The 25,102-nt window shown below is 41.7% G+C and overlaps 1 protein-coding gene across 1 annotated transcript; it reads right to left on the bottom strand.

The window, feature by feature from the left end:
• Window positions 1–1,658: 1,658 nt before the first annotated feature.
• Window positions 1,659–24,719, bottom strand: LOC106590036 (zinc finger CCCH domain-containing protein 15). The gene is made up of 10 exons (XM_014180529.2): window positions 24,441–24,719; window positions 23,713–23,808; window positions 18,873–18,978; window positions 11,845–11,997; window positions 11,646–11,746; window positions 9,858–10,040; window positions 9,393–9,539; window positions 9,163–9,267; window positions 8,867–8,999; window positions 1,659–1,919 (listed from the first exon to the last, which is right to left on the bottom strand). Exons 1-10 carry the CDS (start codon window positions 24,516–24,518, stop codon window positions 1,747–1,749), a joined length of 1,275 nt encoding a protein of 424 aa, XP_014036004.1. The 5' UTR covers window positions 24,519–24,719; the 3' UTR covers window positions 1,659–1,746.
• Window positions 24,720–25,102: the final 383 nt, after the last annotated feature.

Here is a 25,102-nt window from a genome sequence, read left to right as displayed (position 1 = left end):
AAGGACAACCATCTCTGCAGCACTCCACCAAATCAGGCCTTTATGGTAGAGTGGTCAGACACAAGCCACTCCTCAGTAAAAAGGCACATGAAAGCCCGCTTGGAGTTTGCCAAAAGGCACGTAAAGACACTCAGACCATTGATCTAGTCTGATGAAACCAAGATTGAACTCTTTGGCCTGAATGCCAAGCATCACATCTGGAGGAAACATGGCACCATCCCTAAGATAAAGCATGGTGGTGGTCGCACCATGCCGTGGGGATGTATTTCAGTGGCAGGGCCTTGGAGACTAGTCAGGAATGGGTTAAAGATGAACAGAGCAAAGTACAGAGATCCTTGATGAAAATCTGCTCCAGAGTACCCAGGACCTCAGACTGGGGTGAAGGTTCAACTTCACAGCCAAGAGAACGCAGGAGTGGCTTCGGGACAAGTCTCAATGTCCTTGAGTGGCCCAGCCAGAGGCCGGACTTGAACCGGATCAAACATTTCTGGAGACCTGAAAATAGCTCTGCAGCGACACTCTCCATCCAACCTGACACAGCTTGAGAGGATCTTCAGAGAATGGGAGAAACTCCCCAAATACAGGTGTGCCAAGCTTGTCGCGTCATACTCAAGAAGACTAGAGGCTGTATCGTTGCAAAAGGTGCTTCAACAAAGTGGTGAGTAAAGGGTCAGAATACTTATGTAAATGTCATAAGTTAAATACATTTGCTAAAATAAAAGAAATAAACAGTTTATGCTTTGTCATTGAGGGAAAAAACAATTTAATCCATTTTAGAATAAGGCTGTAACGTAACAGAATGTGGAAAACGTCAAGCGGTCAGAATACTTTATAAATGTCATGTTCATCCAACCATGTTCTATTTTGCTAATTGTAGGCTGTCTGTAATTGCCTCAATATTTCATGGTGTGCAAAGTGCCAAATCTTTATTTAGTGCATTATAGGGTAAGCATTAGAATAAGCTGCCTCAATATTTGCAGCCATTGGTGAGATCTTTCTAATAGCTGATCAATTGTTAGTATTGTGGAATAATTCTAATGTTAATGTAAGATGAATGGAAAAAGCTGACCCGAGAGCAATGTCTGCCTTTCTTTCGCTCCTATCAATAGACACACCTCAACGACACACTTAGTGAACATTCTCTTTGCGTGGTGTTTGGGAAACGCATGTTACTTTGTCGGCCGTTGTAGGCAAGATGCATCGTTAAACACTCATAAAGTTAAGTTCCTTAAGTTCATTAAGTTCCATCGCTGTCAGGAAACCCGGCCCAGGATGTATTCCTCATGGTCTCTACATCATGGGTCTTTATTCTGTAAAACTCAATATATGCAGATCCCAAAAGTGTAAAATAATTTCATGAATATGGAATTGCTCTTAATCTGCTATTCAATCAGGGTTTTTTACACTACAACCCTACGTCCCCGATGTACCTGCTCGAAAGGAGTTGCACAATCTGTCATGGTATGGTCTAATAATACAAGTCAGGAGGATGTTTATTAGATAGAACCCAAAATCAATATACAGGATTCAGGACAGCCAGAAAGAACTGGTGATTTCACATGAACCAGATTCAAGATGTATCCCCTCTCAAATCCTTTTCACTCTCTTCGCAATCAGGACCACTGAGGGGGAAAAGAAACAGCAGCAGCAACAAGATGTGAGCATCAAGATGTTTTATTGTGAATCTGTTTTAGACATCTCTTATTCATAGTCCTAGAGGCACTGTTCTACTAGAAGTCATCATTGTCAGTCATCCAGGTCCAGTGTGTTGAGTTCCTCATCCAGTTCGTCCAGGTCCTCGCCGGTGAAAAGGTTCTCGTCCACAGGCACGGGCTCTGCTTCCTTGTCGTCGAGAGTCTCATCTTCCCCGTCGTGCCCGTTCTCCTCCACACCTCCGCAAGCACCGTTCAGCTGGTCATCTGGGAGATGGCGCAAGGCACAGGTTCAGAACATCACATCTGCTCAGTCAAAGGCATCAGATATATACGCAGCATCTGTGCTGTGACCCATGAATGGAATTGCAATGGTAGGTGACGTGGCAAGGGAAGCATTCAACTTTGTGCAAGGGGCATCTGGGATTAGAATTGATATTTTTGGACTTTTAATATAGCTATTGATTCCTGAAGAATATAACTTATAAATTCCTCATGATGGGGTATGACAGTTAGTTCAACGGCCATACCCCATCAGAACCCAAAATATAAGCTTGTTTTACTCAATTGTTTACAATTACATTGCTTACAAACACTGTATAGCTTAAAGGGGAAATCCTCAGTTGAAACAAAGCGTTCTCCCTGTCCATTTCGGTAAAAAGCTATGGGATTGGGTTCTATGGGATTGAATTCACTCATTCATACAGCACCATGGATGCAAGGACTGACCATCCATGATATCAAAATTATAGTTTTAACTAGGGGTTAGAACCGGTTCAGGGAACAGAACCAAAAACATTTTTCAAGGAACAGAAATGGAACCGGGAACGAAAGTGATCCATACTGTTCCAGGAACAGAACGGTTATTTTAACTTATTTCCATGCTTTTAACATTATTTTGTGTTCCAAGCATTTATTTCTAGTCCCACAAGCTGAAAATATTTTTGCAATGTGCAGGCTCCCTGCCCCTCCCAAGTATAGGGTACTGTACTGACGTTAAAACCGTGATAAGATCGGATAGTTTTTTTATTAGCTAAAGAATGGATTAACTTTTTGAATGCTACTTACCTATTACTATAGGCCTAGTTATCACGTTTCACATTGGATTTATTCATAAAAAAAAAAAAGGTAAGACGTGTTTTTAATTCTGGTGCCGCTCTGCACACACAAGCTTGTTAGCTAGCTCAAAAGGACATTCAAAGTCCCTTCATAGAAGCTGCTCCTCCTAGGTATAATTCTGTGGGCCTAATTGAGATAATGCATGTCATAAGATGCCTAGTGCTTCAAGCCTGCTCTTCAAGCCTGCTCTATCTTGTGCCATAGGCTACACTTGTCTGTTCATCACGCATGTGATGCACTAGACGACCGGTTCTTATAGCCGTACCCTTATTCTACTCCTCCTCTGTTCCTCTGGTGATGTAGAGGTTAACTTCTCTAGGGTAGGGGGCAGTATTTTGACGTCCGGATGAAAGGCGCGCCCAAATTAAACTGCCTGCTACTCAGGCTCAGAAGGTAGGATATGCATATTATTAGTAGATTTGGATAGAAAACACTGAAGTTTCTAAAACTGTTTGAATGATGTATGCGAGTATAACAGAACTCATATGGCAGGCAAAAACCTGAGAAAAATCCAACCAGGAAGTGTGGAAATCTGAGGCTTGTAGTTTTTCAAGTGATTCCCTATCCAGTACACAGTGACTGGATTCCTAAGGCTTCCACTAGATGTCAACAGTCTTTAGAACGTTTCATGCTTCGACTGTGAATATGGAGCGAACAAGAGGGCCTGGAGTCAGATGAGTGAGAAAATGACATGAGCTCAGAGGCGCGCACTCACGTGAGTGTGAGCTGTGTTCCTTTTCTTTTCTGAAGACATAGGAATTGTCCGGTTGGAATATAACTGAAGATTTGTTAAAAACATCCTGAAGATTGATGCTATACGTCGTTTGACATATTTCTACGAACGTAAATAGAACTTTGTTTGACTTTTCGATGTGACTTTTTCGCTCGCTTCCTGCATTTGGAGTAGTGGACTGAATGCGCGAACAAAAAGGAGGTATTTGGACATAAATGGACTTTATCGAACAAAACAAACATTTATTGTGGACCTGGGATTCCATGGCATTCTGATGAAGATCATCAAAGGTAAGTGAATATTTATAATATTATTTCTGAGTTTTATTGACTCCACAAAATGGCGGGTTTGGTTTCGTGTTTGGACGCTGTACTCAGATTATTGCAAAGTGTGCTTTCGCTGTAAAGTTTTTTTGAAATTTGACACAGCGGTTGCATTAAGGAGAAGTATATCTATAATTCTTTGAATTACAGTTTAATATTTTATCAACGTTTATAATGAGTATTTCTGTAAATTGATGTGCTCATTCACCGTAAGTTTTGGGAGGCAAAACATTTCTGAACATTACACGCCAATGTAAAAAATGAGGTTTTTGGATATATATCGAGCAAAACATACATGTATTGTGTAACATGAAGTCCTATGAGTGCCATGATCAAAGGTTAGTGATTCATTTTAGCTGTATTTCTGGTTTTTGTGATGCCTCTCCTTGCTTAGAAAATGGCTGTGTGGTTTTTCTTGTCAAGGTGATGTCCTAACATAATCTAATGCTATGCTTTCGCCATAAAGCCTTTTTGAAATCGGACAATGTGGTTGGATTAACAAGAAGTGTATCTTTAAAATGGGATATAATAGTTGTATGTTTGAGAAATTTGAATTATGAGATTTTTGTTGTTTTGAATTTGGTGCCCTGCTATTTAACTGGCTGTTGAATAGTGTGTCCCGCAGGTGGGACGGTCACATCCCACATACCCCAGAGAGGTTAACCCAGGCCCTGTTGCCTCTAGTTCCACAAAAAATTCTGAAATTTCCATCCCCAACTACAACATTTTCCACCAAACGACCACCCCTCATCACTGTCAAACGCTCCCTAAAACACTTCAGTGAACAGGCCTTTCTAATCAACCTGGCCCGGGTATCCTGGAAGTATATTGACCTCATTCCGTCAGTAGAGGATGCCTGGTTATTCTTTAAAAGTGCTTTCCTCACCATCTTAAATAAGCATGCCCCATTCAAAAAATGTAAAACCAGGTACAGATATAGCCCTTGGTTCACTCCAGACCTGACTGCCCTTGACCAGCACAAAAACATCCTGTGGCGTACTGCATTAGCATGAAATATCCCCCGCAATATGCAACTTTTCAGGGAAGTTAGGAACCAATATACACAGGCAGTTTGAAAAAGCTAGCCTTTGCTTTCCTAACAGAAATTTGCATCCTGTAGCACAAACTCCAAAAAGTTTTGGAACACTTAAGTCCATGGAGAATAAGAGCACCTCCTCCCAGCTGCCCACTGCACTGAGGCTAGGAAACACTGTCACCACCGATAAATCTACGATAATCGAGAATTTCAAGAAGCATTTTTTTCTATGGCTGGCCATTCTTTCCACCTGGCTACCCCGGTCAACAGCTCTGCACCCCCCACAGCAACTTGCCCAAGCCTCCCCCATTTCTCCTTCACACAAATCCAGATAGCCGATGTTCTGAAAGAGCTGCAAAATCAGCTGGGCTAGACAATCTGGACCCTCTCTTTCTAAAATTATCCGCCGCAATTGTTGCAACTCCTATTACTAGCCTGTTCAACCCCTTTCGTATCGTCTTAGATCCCTAAAGATTGGAAAGCTGCCGCGGTCACCCCCCTCTTCAAAGGGGGTGACACTTAAGACCCAAACTGTTACAGACCTATATCCATCCTACCCTGCCTTTCTAAAGTCTTCGAAAGCCAAGTTAACAAACAGATCACTGACCATTTCGAATCGCACCGTACCTTCTCCGCAATGCAATCTGGTTTCCGAGCGGGTCATGGGTGCACCTCAGCCACACTCAAGGTCCTAAACGATATCAAAACCGCCATCGATAAGAGACATTACTGTGCAGCCGTATTCATCGACCTGGCCAAGGCTTTTGACTCTGTCAATCACCACATTCTTATCGGCAGACTCAACAGCCTTGGTTTCTCAAATGACTGTCTCGCCTGGTTCACCAACTACTTCTCAGATAGAGTTCAGTGTGTCAAATCGGAGGGCCTGTTGTCCGGACCTCTGACAGTCTCTATGGGGGTTATTATTTTTACAGCTTATTAGCGTACACCTAATATGTTCCCCCTGTTGATGATGTTTATTAAGGTTGAACCAAAAGATTGCATGTAACAAAAATGAAATTGTGAAATTGAATGAAACAATAATGTGGATACTAATATGATGTACAATATTCCATTATGTTTCTATATGATAACAAAGCCATTTTTTTTTTTTTACAGTTTCATTAATTAATTTCAATTACCGTAAATTCCGGACTATAAGCCGCAACTTTTTTCCCAGGCTTTGAACCTCGCGGCTTAAACAATGACGCCGCTAATATGGATTTTTCCCGCTTTCAATCCCCCCAAAAACACACATTCTGTGACGTGCTCAGTTTTTTGGCGGCATGAAGCTTTCATTAGACCAATGAAATTGCCGAACGGGTTAAGGTCAAACAACTTTTTTGTTTACTGTTTAGATTAAATCGAGCGCTCTCAAACTTCCCATCATTCTGATTACGGTAGTCATTTTGTCACCCTCATCATGGCAAAGACACGGAGAACTGCATATGATGCATCTTTCAAGTTGAAGGGGATTGATCTGGCTGTTGGAAAAGGAAATAGAGCTGCTGCACGGGAGCTTGGTCTTAATGAGTCGATGATAAGACGTTGGAAACAGCAGCGTGAGGAATTGACTCAGTGCAAAAAGATTACTAAAGATTACTGCTAATTTTTTTTTTTGTTACAAGCCGTGTTTCGTTAAAGCCTATTTATTTTTGTTACAAGCCGTGTTTCATTAAAGCCTGTGTAAAGTTCATTTGTTTCAATGTACTGGTAGGCACCTGCGGCTTATAGACATGTGCGCTTATTTAAGTTCAAAATAATATTTTTTTTTTTAATTCAGTGGGTGCGGCTTATATACAGGTGCGCTTAATAGTCCGGAAATTACAGTAAGTTAATCATTATGACACACCCCTCACTACTGTCATTGGATACACTAATTGCACTGTGGTTCTACATAACCTGGTTCAATTATTCATGACATTACCCTGAAGAAGGCACAGTGATGCCGAAACATTGGTAAATACCCATTAAATTGCTGGGAGAATACACATGGAGTGCGCAACTTTCTTTATTTTGATAGTTTATAGTCTATGGGGGTGCCACAGGATTCAATTCTTGGGCCGACTCTTTTCGCTGTATACATCAATGATGTCGCTCTTGCTTGCTGGTGACTCTCTAATCCACCTCTACACAGACGACATGATTCTGTATACTTCTGGCCCTTCTTTGGACACTGTTAACAAACCTCCAGACGAGCTTCAATGCCATACAACACTCCTTCCGTGGCCTCCAACTGCTCTTAAATGCAAGCAAAACTAAATGCATGCTCTTCAACCGATTGCTGCCCGTACCCGCCCACCCGTCTAGCATCACTACTCTGGACGGTTCTGACTTAGAATATGTGGACAACTACAAATACCTAGGTGTCTGGTTAGACTGTAAACTCTCCTTCCAGACTCACATTAAGCATCTCCAATCCAAAATTAAATCTAGAATCGGCTTCCTATTTCGCAACAAAGCATCCTTCACTCATGCTGCCAAATATAAAACTGACTATCCTACCGTTCCTTGACTTTGGCGATGTAATTTACAAAATAGCCCCCAACACTCTACTCAGCAAATTGGATGCAGTCTATCACAATGCCATCCGTTTTGTCACCAAAGCCCCATATACTACCCACCGCTGCGACCTGTATGCTCTCGTTGGCAGGCCCTCGCGTCATATGTCGCCAAACCCACTGGCTCCAGGTCATTTATAAGTCTTTGCTAGGTAAAGCACCGCCTTATCTCAGCTCACTGGTCACCATAGCAGCACTCACCCGTAGCACGCGCTCCAGCAGGTATATTTCACTGGTCACCCCCAAAGCCAATTCCTCCTTTGGCCGCCTTTCCTTCCAGTTCTCTATTGCCAGTGACTTGAACGAATTGCAAAAATCACTGAAGCTGGAGACATATCTCCCACTAACTTTAAGCATCAGCTGTCAGAGAAGCTAACCGATCATTGCACCTGTACATAGCCCATCTCTAAATGGCCCACCCAACTACCTCATCCCCATGTTTAATTTTTTGCTCCTTTGCACCCCAGTATCTCTACTTGCACATTCATCTTCTGCACATCTATCACTCCAGTGTTTAATTGTTACATTTTTATTATTTCGCCACTATGGCCTATTTATTGCCTTACCTCCCTAATCTTACTACATTTGCACACACTGTACATAGATTTTTCTATTGTGTTATTGACTGTACGTTTGTTTATCCCATGTGTAACTGTTTGTGTCACACTGCTTGCTCCATCTTGGCCAGGTCGCAGTTGTAAATGAGAACTTGTTCTCAACTGGCCTACCTGGTTAAATAAAGGTGAAAAAAAAAATCTAATAATAATAAAATAAAAACGTTAACTAGCTTGCCTGCTCAATCCACACTGATTGGTGAAGTAATTTAATCAGCTAAAATAGTTACAGAAACTGTATAAAACAGTTACTTTTTGGGGGTTTGAACCGATTCGAAACTTTCTTTTGCTGGTCGGAAGAGTGGAACAAAATTATTTTGGGGCTTCTGTTCAGAATGAAACGATTGTAAAATAATTTCAGTTCCAAACCCTGGTTTTAACCATGTTTTACTTTGTTTACAAACATTGGAGTAAGACAAGCTTATATTTTGGATTCTGACGGGGTACGATAGTTGAACTAAGCTCATGAGGCATTTATAAGTATTATTCTTCAGAAGTCAATGGGTACATATCATTCATTTATAAATCCAAAAGTGGATGTACCAACTGCAGATTGTCCCTTTAAAACTATAATTTTGATCAAAAGGATGGTCAGTCGTATCATTAGGTCTGTCTACGAATTTGAGTTTACCAGCTGTTTACAGAAACAAGTGAATCTCGGATTGCCCCTTTAAAGGCTGAGGGCCAATTGTGTGATATAAAGAGGTGTAAAGACAGACATGTTATGGAAAACACATTGGGATAGAAAGAAATGCTTTGAAAAAAATTGAGATCAAGGATAATGTGGCTTCCATGAATTTTATTGGCAGAATAATTTCAAACACTCACCATTCGTTTCCTTTGTTGGCTTTGATTTGGCTGTGAATCTGTCAACTGCAGCAACAGTTATTCCAGTGCTGTCAACTTCCTTTGGAACAAACCTGGCTAGATCAACATCCTGGAACTCCTGAACATATTCAACCTGTGTGGGGGGGGGATGACCAGTATCAATGTCATAAATATGTATCACTTCATGATAATTAAATCTGGTGTAGCACCAACACACTTTCTTAAGGTACTTCAGTAAAGATTTCCTGAGTATCCCCAGAGATGCATACCTATTGAAAAATGTGTTTCAGGCTTACCTCATCAACGTCATCATTGTCCTCAACATATTTTATGTCATCAGCCTCCTCATCGTCATCATCAGCCAGATCAGGACAGAACTCAAATACTTGACGGCCGCTAACCTACACAACAACTCGTGTTAGTATTAAAATGTTTTCCACTTATCTGTAAGATGTGATACTGCAAAATACATGATTATTTCGAGCTTTAGTGTCATCCTCTGGTAGAAAACAAAATCAAAGCTCACCCCAAAGGACCTGCCAGCTTTGAAATCAGCCTTCTTTTTCTCCATGTCTTGCTCTGCCTTGGCCACTTTCTCTTGCCTTTTCCTCTTTTTCCAGGCCAAGAAGGTCTCCAGAGTTATTCGGGTGACATTTGGTCCTAGGGCAGATCGCTGACAGACACAGTAATTTTTTGGTAACATTTCTTAAACAGTAACAGCCCATGGAAACTTCACAGAATCTCAGCACTGTTGTTGAATAAGTCACAAGTTAGATCTTTTTTTTTATGTTGGTCACCGAGTGATCTCAAACATTAACAGAGTTAACAGACAGTCCTGGCATCCATAGCTCTTTATGCATTTCAGAGTGGATAAAGTAGCAGGGCTGCCGATTGAAACAAACATTGTGGCTTTAAGAGTAATATGGGCTAAATAATAATAAGACAAATCTCAAGTAGGAACATGAATTTTAGTGAAAGAGGTCAAATCTACCTCATTCTCTATCAACTCTTCCATTGAGATTTCATCTTCCTTTTCGTCCTTCTTCTGGTCTTTCTTGAGCACAAACCCAGCAGGCAATGCATGGCGGTACATACAAGTGTCAGCTCCACTAGGACATACCCAAAACCAACCATATTTGTTGTTTTCAATGGCATCAAGGAAATGCTTGCAAACCTACAAGACAATAAAAGCAGAAGTAAGTCTATAGCCAATGTATCCTAATATACAGTGCATTCAGAAAGTATTCAGACCCCTTGACTTTTTCCACTTTACGTTACAGCCTTATTAAAAAAAAAAAGGGTTTTTCCCCCCTCAATCTATACACAATAGCAAAGCAAAAACTGTTTTTTAGACATTTTTGCAAATTGATTGAAAATAAACTGAAATATCACATTTACATAAGTATTCAGACCCTTTACTCAGTACTTTGTTGAAGCACCCTCGGCAGCGATTACAGCCTCTAGTCTTCTTGGGTATGATGCTACAAGCTTTGCATGCCAGTATTTGGGGAATTTGTCCTATTCTTCTCTGCAGATCATCATCTCAGGTTGAATGGGGAGCATTGCCGCACAGCTATTTTCAGGTCTCTCCAGAGATGTTCGATCGGGTTCAAATCCGGACTCTAGCTGGGCCACTCAAGGTTATTCAGAGACGTGTCCCGAGGTCACTCGTCTTGGCTGTGTGCTTAGGGTCGGTGTCCTGTTGGACGGTGAACCTTCAGCAGAGTCAGAGGTCCTGAGTGCTCTGGAGCAGGTTTTCATCAAGGACCTCTGTACTTTGCTCCGTTCATCTTTGCCTCGATCCTGACTAGTCTCCCAGTCCCTGCCGCTGAAAAACATCCCGACAGCAAGATGCTGCCACCACCACGCTTCACCGTAGGGATGGTGCCATGTTTCCTCCAGATGTTATGCTTGGCATTCAGGCCAAAGAGTTCAATCTGGTTTCATCTGACCAGAGAATCTTGTTTCTCATGTTCTGAGACTCCTTTAGTACCTTTTGGCAAACTCCAAGCGGGCTGTCATGTGCCTTTGACTGAGGAGTGGCTTCCGTCTGGCCACTCTTACAATAAAGGCCTGATTGGTGGAGTGATGCAGAGATGGTTGTTCTTCTGGAAGTTTCTCCCATCTCCACATAGGAACTCTGTCAGAGTGACCATTGGGTTCTTAGTCACCCTGACCAAGGCCCTTCTCGCTCAACTGCTTAGTTTGGCCGGGCAGCCAGCTCTAGGAAGAGTCATGGTTCCAAACTTCTTCCATTTAAGAATGGAGGCCACTGTGTTCTTGGGGACCTTCAATGCTGCAGACATTTTTTGGTCCCTTCCCCAGATCTGTGCCTCGACATAATCCTGTCTCGGAGCTCTACGGACAATTCCTTCAACCTCATGGCTTGGTTTTTGCTCTGACATGCACTGTCAACTGTGGGACCTTAGACAGGTGTGTGCCTTACCAAATCATGTCCAATCAATTACATTTACCACAGGTGGACTCCAATCAAGTTGTAGAATCATGTTAAGGATGATCAATGGAAACTGGATGCACCCAAGCTCAATTTCAAGTCTCATAGCAAAGAGTCTGAATACCTATGTAAAATTAAAACTGTTTTCGCTTTGTTATTATGGGGTATTGAGTGTAGATTGAGGAGGATTTGTATTTATTTAATCCATTTTAGAATAAGGCTGTAACATAAAATGTGGAAAAAGGGAAGAGGTCTGAACATTTTCTGAATGCACTGTATAGTAGTGATAAATCTTAGCTCTTAGAGGGATATGCCAAAACATACAATTTGAGTTTTTGAGCTTTGAGCTTTTTTCTTTTCAGCTTCTCCGTGCTTCTGGTTCACAACCTCCTCCAGCTTCTTCTCATCCCAATTATCCATGGTGTCTATACAAAACAGGATAAATAGTCAGCTCTACAAAACCCAGCAGAGATATCAGCTGTTTATTCACTGCTGACAACACTAATGATTAGAAGACACTAACCTTTCTCAAGCTCGTCATCTCTCTTGTCAACGTAGAGGCTCCGTTTTTCACACTTCCTCTCAAGTGTCAAATCGTGGGAGAACTTGCACTTGTCTCCTTTGGTGCATTGGCCTTGCTTGAAGAAGGCACAGAGAACTGACTTTGGGTCCACTCCTGCAGAATTAAGAGGAAAATGTAATAAGTACTGAATGTTTCTTCTCGCGCTCATTACCTCGGTCTTTCCTGCCACTGTTGCCAGACGGGTGGATTGAATAGAATAACTACACATTTTTCTTATTCTCTTTTGTTATTGTAACCAAACACAGGATAACAATATTGGGTAATGATTTAAATTATGTACAGTACCAGTCAAAACTTTGGACAACTACTCATTCAAGGGTTTTGCTTTATTTTTACTATTTTCTACTTTGAAGAACAGAAAAGACATCAAAACTATGAACACATGGAATCATGTAGTAACAACAACAAAAAGTGTTAAATCAAAATATATTTTATACATTTTACATTCTTCAAAGCATTCACCCATTGCCTGGACAGCTTTGCACTCTTGGCATTCTCTTAATCAGCTTCACCTGGAATGCTTTTCCAACAGTCTTGAAGGAGTTCCCACATGCTGAGCACTTGTAGGCTGCTTTTCCTCACTGTGCGGTCCAACTCATCCCAAACCATCTCAATTGGGTTGAGGTCAGGTGATTGTGGGTTGCCAGGTCATCTGATGCAGCACTACATCACTCTCCTTGGTCAAATAGCCTTTAAACCTGGAGATGTGTTGGGTCATTGTCCTGTTGAAAAACAAAATGATTGTCCCACTAAGCGCAAACCAGATGGGATGGCGTATCGCAGCAGAATGCTGCGGTAGCCATGCTGGTTAAGTGTGCCTTGAATTCTAAATAAATCATTGTCACCAGCAAAGCGCCCCCACACTTCATGGTGGGAACCACACATGCGGAGATCATCTATTCACCTACTCTGCGCCTCACAAAGATATAGCGGTTGGAACCAGAAATTGCAAATTTGGACTCAGCAGACCAAAGGACAGACTACTACTGGTCTAATGTCCATTGCTCGTGTTTCTTGGACAAAGCAAGTCCTTTCTTCTCATTGGTGTCCTTTAGTGGTTTCTTTGCAGCAATTCGACCATGAAGGCCTGATTCACACAGCCTCCTCTGAACAGTTGATGTTGAGATGTGTGTTACTTGAACTCTGTGAAGCATTTATTTGGGCTGCAATTTCAGAGGCTGGTAACTCTAATGAACTTATCCTCTGCAGCAGAGGTAACTCTGGGTCTTCCTTCCCTGTGGAGATCCTCATCAGAGCCAGTTTCATCATAGTGTTTGATGGTTTTTCCTGACTGCACTTTAAGAAACTTTCACAGTTCTTCACATTTTCCCGATTGACGGACCTTCATGTCTTAAAGTAAAGATGGACTGTTGTTTCTCTTTGCTTATTTGAGCTGTTCTTGCCATAATATGGACTTGGTATTTTGCCAAATAGGGCTATCTTCTGTATACCACCCCTACCATGTCACAACAATGGATTGGCTCAAATGCATCACGGAGAAAAGAAATTCCACAAATTCACATTTAACAAGGGACACCTGTTAACCTCTCTTTGGCAGGTGGGACGCTACCGTCCCACCCACGGTTAACACTATTCAACAGCCAGTGAAAAATCAGAGCGCCAAATTCAAAACAACAAAATGTCATAATTCAAAGTTCTCAAACATACGACTATTTTACACCATTTTAAAAAGGTACACTTCTCCTTAATGTAACCACATTGTCCGATTTCAAAAAGGCTTTACGGCGAAAGCATAAAGTTAGATTATGTTAGGACAGGTACAACAAGAAAAAAACACAGCCATTTTCCAAGCAGGAGAGTGGTCACAAATACCAGATATTCAGCTAAAATTAACCTGTTAGGGCTAGGGGGCAGTATTGACACGGCTGGATAAAAAACGTACCCGATTTAATCTGGTTACTACTCCTGCCCAGTAACTAGAATATGCATATAATTATTGGCTTTGGATAGAAAACACCCTAAAGTTTCTAAAACGGTTTGAATGGTGTCTGTGAGTATAACAGAACTCCTATGGCAGGCCAAAACCTGAGAAGATTTCAAGCAGGAAGTGGCCTGTCTGAGAAGTAGTGTTTCATCTTGGCTCTTTTTATTGAAGACTCAGGATCTGTGCAATAACGTGACACTTCCTACGTCTTCCATAGGGTCTCAGAGCCCGGGAAAAAGTTGAACGATATCGAGGCAGGCTCTGGCTGAAACACATTATCGCTTTTGGCAAGTGGCCACTCAGAGTACAATGGGCGTAGGCGCGTGCCCGCTTCGACCGAATGCTTTCTTTTCCTTTGTCTGTTTATCTAAACGCAGATTCCCGGTTGGAATATTATCGCTTTTTTATGAGAAAAATGGCATAAAAAATTATTTTAAACAGCGGTTGACATGCTTCGAAGTACGGTAATGGAATATTTAGAATTATTTTGTCACGAATTGCGCCATGCTCGTCACCCTTATTTAGCCTTCAGGATAGTGTCTAGAATGCACAAACAAAACGCCGCTGTTTGGATATAACGATGGATTATTTTGGACCAAACCAACATTTGTTATTGAAGTAGAAGTCCTGGGAGTGCATTCTGACGAAGAACAGCAAAGGTAATCCAATTTTTATTATAGTAAATCTGAGTTTGGTGAGGGCCAAACTTGATGGGGTTCAAAATAGCTAGCCCGTGATGGCAAGCTATCTACTCAGAATATTGCAAAATGTGCTTTTGCCGAAAAGCTATTTTAAAATCGGACATAGAGATTGCATAAAGGAGTTCTGTATCTATAATTCTTAAAATAATTATGTTTTTTGTGACCGTTTATCGTGAGTAATTTAGTAAATTCACCGGAAGTTTGCGGTGGATATGCTAGTTCTGAACGTCACATGCTAATGTAAAAAGCTGGTTTTTGATATAAATATGAACTTGATTGAACAAAACATGCATGTATTGTATAACATAATGTCCTAGGAGTGTCATCTGATGAAGATCATCAAAGGTTAGTGCTGCATTTAGCTGTGGTTTGGGTTTATGTGACATATGCTAGCTTGAAAAATGGGTGTCTGATTATTTCTGGCTGGGTACTCTGCTGACATAATCTAATGTTTTGCTTTCGTTGTAAAGCCTTTTTGAAATCGGACAGTGTGGTTAGATTAACGAGTCTTGTCTTTAAAATGGTGTAAAATAGTCATATGTTTGAGAAATTGAAGTAATAGCATTTCTAAGGTATTTGAATAACGCGCCACGGGATTCCACTGGCTGTTACGTAGGTGGGACGAAATCGTTCCACTGGCCCTAGAGAAGTTAACACTTTTTTGGTTACTACATGATTCCATGTGTTATGTCAGTTTGATGTCTTCACTATTATTTTACAATGTAGAAACTAATCAAAATAAAGAAAAACCCTTGAATGCGTAGGTGTGTCCAAACTTTTGACTGGTACTGTACATCAACAAACATTAACATTCATTACAAAGTCATTCATTGAAACACGCAATACATAAGAACTTTGATATAACAGTGAACATCTAATTTGTTAAAGCTGTTACAAATGCTTTTACATGTTAGTGTTAAACATGTAATTTGAGACAGCTCTTTTACAAAGCCCTCATGCATTGCAATAAACTTTTCTATACAGAGACAACTTAGAGCGAACATTGCAAATTGGGTTAATTGAAACCTGATATAACCCTCCAGAGAAAGCTATGCACTAATGGAATGAATAATGTTCCAAGTTTTTTTATTTGGAATTTTAACATCTCTTATAGTATCTCCGACACAAGACGGCAACGATGCAACTACGCACACCTGTTGGCTTTCTAGACTGAGGATTAACACAGTAGTTTGCCTGGTGCACAAAGATAAACTGAGCATTTTCAGACTATCATTATACCTTTTTGCACCTTTGCCCTGTTCTAATTCTTGACAAACACTAGTAGTGGGTAGTATGCAGAAGCCTAATCAGTGATTAATCCTGACAATATGAGTTTGCTAGTTTTTCTGAATCGATGTACAGTTGAAGTCGGAAGTTTACATACACCTTAGCCAAATACATTTAAACTCACAATTCCTGAAATGTAATCCTAGTAAAAATTCCGTCTTAGGTCAGTTAGGATCACCACTTTATTTTAAGAATGTGAAATGTCAGAATAATAGTTAAGAGAATGATTTATTTCTGCTTTTATTTCTTCCATCACAATCCCAGTGGGTTCCTGACTGAGCTGGTGTGACGGAGTCAGGTTTGTAGGCCTCCTTGCTCGCACACGCTTTTTCAGTTCTGCCCACACATTTTCTATGGGATTGAAGTCAGGGCTTTGTGATGGCCACTTCAATACCTTGCCTTTGTTGTCTTTAAAGCCATTTTGCCACAACTTTAGAAGTATGCTTGGGGTCATTGTCCATTTGCAAGACCCATTTGCGACCAAGCTTTAACTTCTTGACTGATGTCTAATTTTCCTCCCTCATGATGCCATCTATTTTGTGAAGTGCACCAGTCCCTCCTGCAGCAAAGCACCCCCACAACATGATGCTGCCACCCCCGTGCTTCACGGTTGGGATGGTGTTCTTCGGCTTGCAAGCCTCCCCCTTTTTCATCCAAACATAACAATGATCATTATGGCCAAACAGTTCCATTTTTGTTTCATCAGACCAGAGGACATTTCTCCAAAAAGTACGATCTTTGTCCCCATGTGCAGTTACAAACCGTAGTCTGGCTTTTTTATGGCGGTTTTGGAGCAGTGGCTTCATCCTACGGCCTTTCGGGTTATGTCGATATGCTAGAATCCTGACTAGAACCCCCAAAAAATATCATATTACTCCAGTGCTAGTACACTGGCTTCCTGTTAAGGCAAGGGCTGATTTCAAGGTTTTACTGCTAACCTACAAAGCATTACATGGGCTTGCTCCTACCTATCTTTGAGATTTGGTCCTGCCATACATACTTACACGTGCGCTCCAGTCACAAGAAGCAGGCCTCCTAGTTGTCCCTAGAATTTCTAAGCAAACACCTGGAGGCAGGGCTTTCTCCCATAGAGCTCCATTTTTATGGAATGGTCTGCCTATCCATGTGAGAGATGCAGACTCGGTCTCAACCTTTAAGTCTTTATTTAAGACTCATCTCTTCAGTAGGTCCTATGATTGAGTGTAGTCTGGCCCAGGAGTGTCTCTGCCTGGCCGGTTCCCCTCTCTCCACTGGGATTCTCTGCCTCTAACCCTATTGCAAGGGCTGAGTCACTGCCTTACTGGTGCTCTTCCATGCCGTCCCTAGGAGGGGTGCGTCACTTGAGTGGGTTGAGTCACTGACGTGGTCTTCCTGTCTGGGTTGGCACCCCCCCTTGGGTTGTGCCGTGGTGGAGATCTTTGTGGGCTATACTCAGCCTTGTCTCAGGATGGTAAGTTGGTGGTTGAAGTTATCCCTCTAGTGGTGTGGGGACCGTGCTTTGGCAAAGTGGGTGGGGTTAAATCATGCCTGTTTGGCCCTGTCCGGGGGTATCATTGGATGGGGCCACAGTGTCTCCTGACCTCCAGTATTTATGCTGCAGTAGTTTGTGTCGGGGGGCTAGGGTCAGTCTGTTATATCTGGAGTATTTCACCTGTCTTATCCGGTGTCCTGTGTGAATTTAAGTATGCTCTCTCTAATTCTCTTTCTTTCTCTCGGAGGACCTGAGCTCTAGGACCATGCCTCAGGACTACCTGGCATGATGACTCCTTGCTGTCCCCAGTGTATCTGGCAGTGCTGCTGCTCCAGTTTCAAATGTTCTGCCTGCAGCTATGGGACCCTGACCTGTTCACTGGGCGTGCTACCTGTCCCAGACCTGCTGTTTTCAACTCTCTAGAGACAGCAGGAGCGGTAGAGATACTCTCAATGATCGGCTATTAAAAGCCGACTGACATTTACTCCTGCTCCATGAGGTGCTGACCTGTTGCACCCTCGACAACAACTGTGATTATTATTTGACCATGCTGGTCATTTATGAACATTTGAACATCTTGGCCATGTTCTGTTATAATCTCCACCCGGCACAGCCAGAAGAGGACTGGCCACCCCTCATAGCCTGGTTCCGCTCTAGGTTTCTTCCTTGGTTTTGGCCTTTCTAGGGAGTTTTTCCTAGCCACCGTGCTTCTACATCTGCATTGCTTGCTGTTTGGGGTTTTAGGCTGGGTTTCTGTACAGCACTTTGTGGCATCAGCTGATGTAAGAAGGGCTATATAAATACATTTGATATAGGACTCGTTTTACTGTGGATATAGATACTTTTGTACCTGTTTCCTCCAGCATCTTCACAAGGTCCTTTGCTGTTGTTCTGGGATTGATTTGCACTTTTCGCACCAAAGTATGTACATCTCTAGGAGACAAAACACGTCTCCTTCCTGAGTGGTATGACGGCTGCGTGGTCCTATGGTGTTTATACTTGCGTACTATTGTTTGTACAGATGATAGTGGTACCTTCAGGCATTTGGAAATTGCCCCCAAGGATGAACCAAACTTGGAGGTCTACATTTCTTTTTTGAGGTCTTGGCTGATTTCTTTTGATTTTCCCATGATGTCAAGCAAAGAGGCACTGAGTTTGAAGGTAGGCCTTGAAATACATCCACAGGTACATCTCCAATTGACTCAAATGATGTCAATTAGCCTATCAGAAGCTTCTAAAGCCATGACGGAATTTTCTGGAATTTTCCAATGTTTAAAGGCACAGTCAACTTAGCGTATGTAAACTTCTGACCCACTGGAATTGTGATACAGTGAATTATAAGTGAAATAATCTGGTCTGTAAACAATTGTTGGAAAAATTACTTGTGTTATGCACAAAGAAGATGTCCTAACCGACTTGCCAAAACTTTAATTTGTTAATAAGAAAGTTGAGGAGTGGTTGAAAAACGAGTTAATGACTCCAATTTAAGATTATGTAAACTTCTGACTTCAACTGTACGAGAAGAAACTTTGTAGCTGAATATAGAAGACATTTCCATCCTCACCTTTAGCGACTTTCTGAGCAGCCACCACTGGCTTGAAAAGCTCGTTCAGCTCATCCAACTCTTTCTTCTTGTCACCCTTTTTGTTCTTGTCCCCTTCAGCAGCAGCCTAGGAAAACAGGATCTAGTTAGTCACAAGTCCACAACAGGAACCAGGTTTGTCGGCCTCCTGACCTAATAGCAAGCTATAGCTTGAGTTTAGGTCGGCTTTATATCCATTTACATTTTCCAGAAGGTGCCTTGTTTTGCCTCGTGTAGCAAGAAAGTTGAATTAACTGTCATTTGGACTTACTCTGCCAATTGTCCACTTGGTTGGTCTTTGCCATTTGAAATTTCACAAAATATCCACAGGAAAGTATTATCAAACCGACTTTTAAAAATGCTTGTTCTGCAGTTGAAATTCCTATCTGGCAGTACGCATGCATCGGGTGCATGTATTTATGTCTTATGTGCATGCTTCAGGGGATGAAAAAACAAAATCATGAGAGCCAGGCACAGAGACATGAGGTTTGAAGTCAGTTTGAAGAGATTCTTCAGTACTTTTGTATCAGGGTTCGTACACATGTTGACAGATGGATGAATGACTTAACCTGTTGGGGCTAGGGGGCAGTATTTTCACGGCTGGATAAAAAAACGTACCCGATTTAATCTGGTTACTAATCCTACCCAGTAACTAGAATATGCATATACTTATTATATATGGATAGAAAACACTCTAAAGTTTCTAAAACTGTTTGAATGGTGTCTGTGAGTATAACAGAACTCATTTGGCAGGCAAAACCCTGAGACATTTTCTGACAGGAAGTGGATACCTGATGTGTTGAATTACCTTTAAGCCTATGCCATTGAAACACACAGGGGCCGATTAATGTTTTGGCACTTCCTATTGCTTCCACTAGATGTCACCAGCCTTTACAAAGTGTTTTGAATCTTCTACTATGAGATCTGACCGAACAAGAGCCTTGGAACGGTGATGGCCGATTAGACTCTGGCGCGCGAGGTCATGTTGGGTACCCTCGTTCCAATACGTTTTAAAAGAGAATGCATTCGTCCACCTTGAATATTATTCATGTTCTGGTTAAAAAAGGCACTAATGATTTATGCTATACAACGTTTGACATGTTTGAACGAACGTAAATATATTTTTTCCCCTCGTTCATGACGAGAAGTCCGGCGGGCTTAGATCATGTGCTAACAACACGGAGATTTTTGGACATAAATGATGAGCTTTTTTGAACAAAACTACATTCGTTATGGACCTGGGATTCCTGGAAGTGACATCTGATGAAGAGAATCAAAGGTAATGGATTATTTACATAGTATTTTCGATTTTAGATCTCTCCAACATGGCCGTTTGTCTGTATCGCAAAGCGTATTTTTCTGGGCGCAGTGCTCAGATTATTGCAAAGTGTGATTTCCCAGTAAGGTTATTTCTAAATCTGGCAAGTCGATTGCGTTCAAGAGATGTAAATCTATAATTCTTTAAATGACAATATAATATTTTACCAATGTTTTCTAATTTTAATTAGTGGTGCTGACTTGACTGCCGGTTATTGAAGGGAAACGATTTCCTGAACATCAACGCCATAGTAAAACGCTGTTTTTGGATATAAATATGAACTTGATAGAACTAAAAATGCATGCATTGTCTAACATAATGTCCTAGGAGTGTCATCTGATGGAGATTGTCAAAGGTTAGTGCATCATTTTAGCTGGTTTTATGGTTTTGGTGACGCCTGTCTTTGAATTGACAAAACATTACACACAGCTATTGTCAATGTACTCTCCTAACATAATCTAACTTGATGCTTTCGCCGTAAAACCTTTTTGAAATCGGACAACGTGGTTAGATTAAGGAGATGTTTATCTTTCAAAGGGTGTAAGATAGTTGTATGTTTGAAAAATTTGAATTTTGACATTTATTTGGTTTCAAATTTGCCGCTCTTGAAATGCACCTGCTGTTGATAGGGTGCACCACGGGTGGCACGCTAGCGTCCCACATAGCCCCAAGAGGTTAACGAAATGTCCTTTATGCATGTATAAAAAAAGTATGCCTAAAGTGGTAGACTCTGGCACCATGTAGCATCTTCTGTCATTGAGCAAGGCACTTAACACCCCCCCAAAGTAGAATAGCTTTCAGGCAACAGAATAAAACATGTGGTCAACCCTCAGTCTGGAGAGCTACTTGGTGTGCAGGCTTTTGTTCAAACAGAGACAGTTTATCAAGATCCAGCATAGCAGCTTATTTCTAAAATGTTTGTTAGAGGGGGACTAGAATAAAAGCCTACACACCCATTGGCTTTCCTGGAGCACTCACTCCTGTCATCATGAAGTGCTTTGAGAGACTAGTCAAAGACCACATCACCTCAACCTTACCTGACAGCCTAAACCCACTTCAATTTGCTTACCGCCCCAATAGATCCAGACAATGCAATCACCGTCGCCCTGCTCACTGCCCTATCCCATCTGAATAAGAGGAATACCTATGTAAGAATGCTGTTCATTGACTATAACTCAGCATTCAACACCATAGTACCCACCAAGCTCATCATTAAGCTGAAGGCCCTGGGTCTGAACCCCACCCTGTGCAACTGGGTCCTGGGGACTTCCTGGGTGTGTGGTGCCAGGAAAATAACCTCTCACTCAACGTCAACACAACAAAGGAGCTGATCATGGACTTCAGGAAACAGCAGAGGGAGCACGCCCCTATCCACATCGATGGGACTGCAGTGGAGAAGGTGGAAAGCTTCAAGCTCCTCGGCGTACACAACACTGAAATGGTCCACCCACACAGACAAAGTGGTGAAGGCGGCGCAACAGTGCCTCTTCAACCTCAGGATCCCAAGAAATGCAACGGGTTGCTTTAGCTGTCCACATTCTGGCATAGCACACTGTTCCCGACTAGCTCTCAAAAACTCTTGGGGGCATTTTGACATCTAACGGATTTCAGCGATTAGCTTCGCCCATGACTGGCTCATGTAACCTACAATCCCGACTGTTTTAAAGTTTAGAAACGTAAATAATCATCTGTTGCGATACAGCTTTCGAAACAATGGCCCTTACTCATCAGCGAGAAAGAATCATTCAAATAAATATACACTTACACTTACAGTGTCGCACAGATCCACACAGCTTTGGGTGGCTCCATCCGGCAAAACTACACTTCCTGAGTTACGCTTACACACAAGTGTTTGGAGCAACGATAGATAGCTAATTAGCACCGGTGGTCGCTTCTGTGGCTGTGGTCCAAACACTTCAAAGACACATCCTATCCCCTCAGCCCTCAAATTAAGTGGACACTTCTGATGAGGGATCATGACGAGTATACACTTGCAGGGCAAGGGAGGAAGTGTTAAAGTTGCGTCAATTCCTTTCTGGTATCAGAACAAAATAGTCAGCACATAGTAACTTCTGATTTAGCTGTACTTTAATTAATGCAAACACGTGTATGGTAAATATGTCGTTCGTATACGGTCTCTCTGTGACACCTCGCAGGGCAGACAGAGAAGAGGACGACACATCCTTTGTTTCTCTCTTATATACTCTGACAGAGATAGTTCCCGCTCAATGCTGGCCTGTCAGAGGGAGGAGGAGCGTGGTTTAAACTTGCTCCTACTATCGTCGGCGTGCAGGCTGGTCCCAGCCTCGTGACGCACTTCCTGTCGCCGGTTGTAGTTCTTCTTGTCTTCAGCAGTTGATTTATCCGTAGTTTATATACTTAATAATGTAGTATAGCTTCCCCGGTATATTCTATAAGTTATGCAAACAAATATCCAGTTCAACCCTAACAGAAGGAATGATTTTAAAATGGACCATGCTTGGCCAGAAATTCATCACTCATTCATCCCGTGATGATTGTGTTTTCAGCCGCAGGTAGCTTGTGGGTGCTATATCATTGAATACAAAGTAAGGCTAGCCTTCAGCAATAGATTATGTCACAGCAATAGATTACAGTCAATTATGAGTGCATGCCTACTTAAATTAAATATATAATTATACGCCTACTGTATGCTTGCTAGCAAATTAATTAGCTAAATAACATACATTAGCTAGAACATCTGAAGGAAAATGTTTTATTTCTAAAATTTCCAAAAGATAACAAAAACATATTTACGAGACGTGTTTGTGCCGTCATGTGCATTAGTAGCACAATTTCTAACTTATTTGCATTCGTTTTTACTTACACTTGTATGTTGACTTCTCCATTCATGTTTTTACATTTTCGCTGACTTTTCTTAGCGGGTGTACAATCTTCGAGAATTGAAAAATGGGGAGTTTCAGGCCCCGGAGGGAACATAATTATACACTCGCAAAGCCGACTAAAAACGAGGGCTGAGGGGCTTATGTTGCAAACTCCCCTTGCTTGGCTAATCATTTGGACCGCCCTCCAAGATGGCAACAGGGCATAAGGTATAAGTGGACAACGGTGTGTCTTAAGTGTTTGGACCGCAGCCGGTCTTCCATAAACAAGCGCTGTAATATGGCCGTGTGGGAACACTAACCACAAAGTGTGTAGATATTTAACATTTAGTTTAATTTTCTTTACTGATATGGAAGAAACGTTCCTTATGTTTCCAAAACAAGTGATGCATGTTAATGTTAACAGCAAGAGTCAGGGCTCTTAAACCGGTCAGATTATACTATTGTCAATAGGCGCTAAAGCAATTCATGTCTATGAATGGGGTACATTCTGACTAGAGAGAAGACATGAACAAAAGCCTGATTCTTATGGCTATAGGTTGATGATGCTCTAATGGCAAACATCTCTGTAGAAATTACAAGTCAAGCCAGTGGTCATTCACTGAGAAACAACAAGACTGTAGGCCTGACTGGTCCAGCTTACCTTACTACCAGGAACTTGCTTTACTTGCTGAGAGACATTCTTGATAAATTTCTGTTGTTTTCCACCCTTTTTGTTCTTCAACCCAAATGTCTTGTCCTACATAACAGAGAAACAAATGGAATATCAGCACATAAGGACATAACGTTAAACGTTTGTTGGCAGGCTACCAAGAAGAAACCTCTGAACGACAAAATAATACGGTTTCTGGCGCTAACTATCTAAGTAGTTATAGTGGGTGACTAACTAGCTAACTTACTGTACCAACAAAGATTAGATATGATAACTAGCTAGCCATCTGTGTTACAACTACTAACTAAGCAGTTCATTCAAGCCGTGGACAGACGATCACACAACCTAGCAACCTAGCTAACGTTAATTCCAATACATAAATTTGTAACCTTTGCTAGCTACCGTCTGCAGCTAACTAGCTACATCATGCAAGCACAAGTTAGCTACCAGTAGCTACCACGTTCTTAAAAAGGGGTTAGCATAAGAACGCTAACGTTTGTCAGTTTGGTACCTAGCAAATATTGGAAAGTGTTCTGCCTTTAACAATCCGTGGTTTAACTAGCTAGCATCTAACGTTCTGTTTAACTTACTAGCTAGCTTCACAAAATAACCTTTGGACGTTACTGTAATTTAGCTAGCTACCGGTACCTCTTGTAGCTTGCAAACTAGCGTAGCATTATCCCATTTAATTTGGCTATCGTGCGCGAAAGGGATTTCACCTCAATTATCTTTTCCTTCTTCTTTTCTTGCGTTTTTTTACTACCCGCAGCAGCTTGAGCTGGTTTCTTCGGAGGCATAGTGAATGAATTAACTATATTTTGAAATATTCTATTACGATAGCCACCGCTACATGCAGTACTAACAGGCCACTCCGTGACAACTTGTTACCAAGTTGACGCTGAATGACGTACGTGTTCATTTTTCCTTCGTAGGTGTTTTTTTGGGGCGGTTGGCATCCAACATTAATGGTGCATTACCGACACCTACTGTGCTGGAGAGTATTGACCATCGTTTTACGTCCTCGTCCCTCAGCGGTTGTCACTCTGTACCACAGCCACAAAGACAAAATCGTGGCTACAAATTCATGAAATTCATCTTCATATAAGGTTAGGCACAATGTTAGCAGTGTGGTTAAGATCAGGGTTCATTTTAAAATCAGATTTTAAGAAGATAAATTGTGGAAATAGGCGGCGTTTAGCCGTTATGGCGAAATCCCTCAACCAATCCTATAGTTGCCATGTTCATTTTCTAGTCGGAACTAGGAAACTTGGACATGTCCGACTTGCTAACTGGTTGATCGCGGCACGTGTTAGCACAACCAGTTAGCAATTCTGACATTTCTGAGTTTCCTAGTTCCGACTAGAACTTGAACGCATACGGC

The sequence above is a fragment of the Salmo salar genome, chromosome ssa29 (genome assembly GCF_905237065.1).
Source record: "Salmo salar chromosome ssa29, Ssal_v3.1, whole genome shotgun sequence".
Taxonomy (NCBI): domain Eukaryota; kingdom Metazoa; phylum Chordata; class Actinopteri; order Salmoniformes; family Salmonidae; genus Salmo; species Salmo salar.
The sequence above is the reverse complement of the archived record's forward strand: the minus strand, read 5'-3'. Positions and strand labels throughout refer to the sequence as shown.

Coding starts and splice junctions, on each gene's coding strand:
- LOC106590036 (XM_014180529.2), bottom strand. CDS start 24,518: ATGCCTCCGAAGAAACCAGCTCAAGCTGCTGCGGGTAGTAAAAAAACG. Junction 10,041..11,645: donor AAAGCTCAAAAACTCAAATT/GTATGTTTTGGC, acceptor ATTGTCTTGTAG/GTTTGCAAGCATTTCCTTGA. Junction 9,540..9,857: donor AAGAGTTGATAGAGAATGAG/GTAGATTTGACC, acceptor TGTGTCTGTCAG/CGATCTGCCCTAGGACCAAA.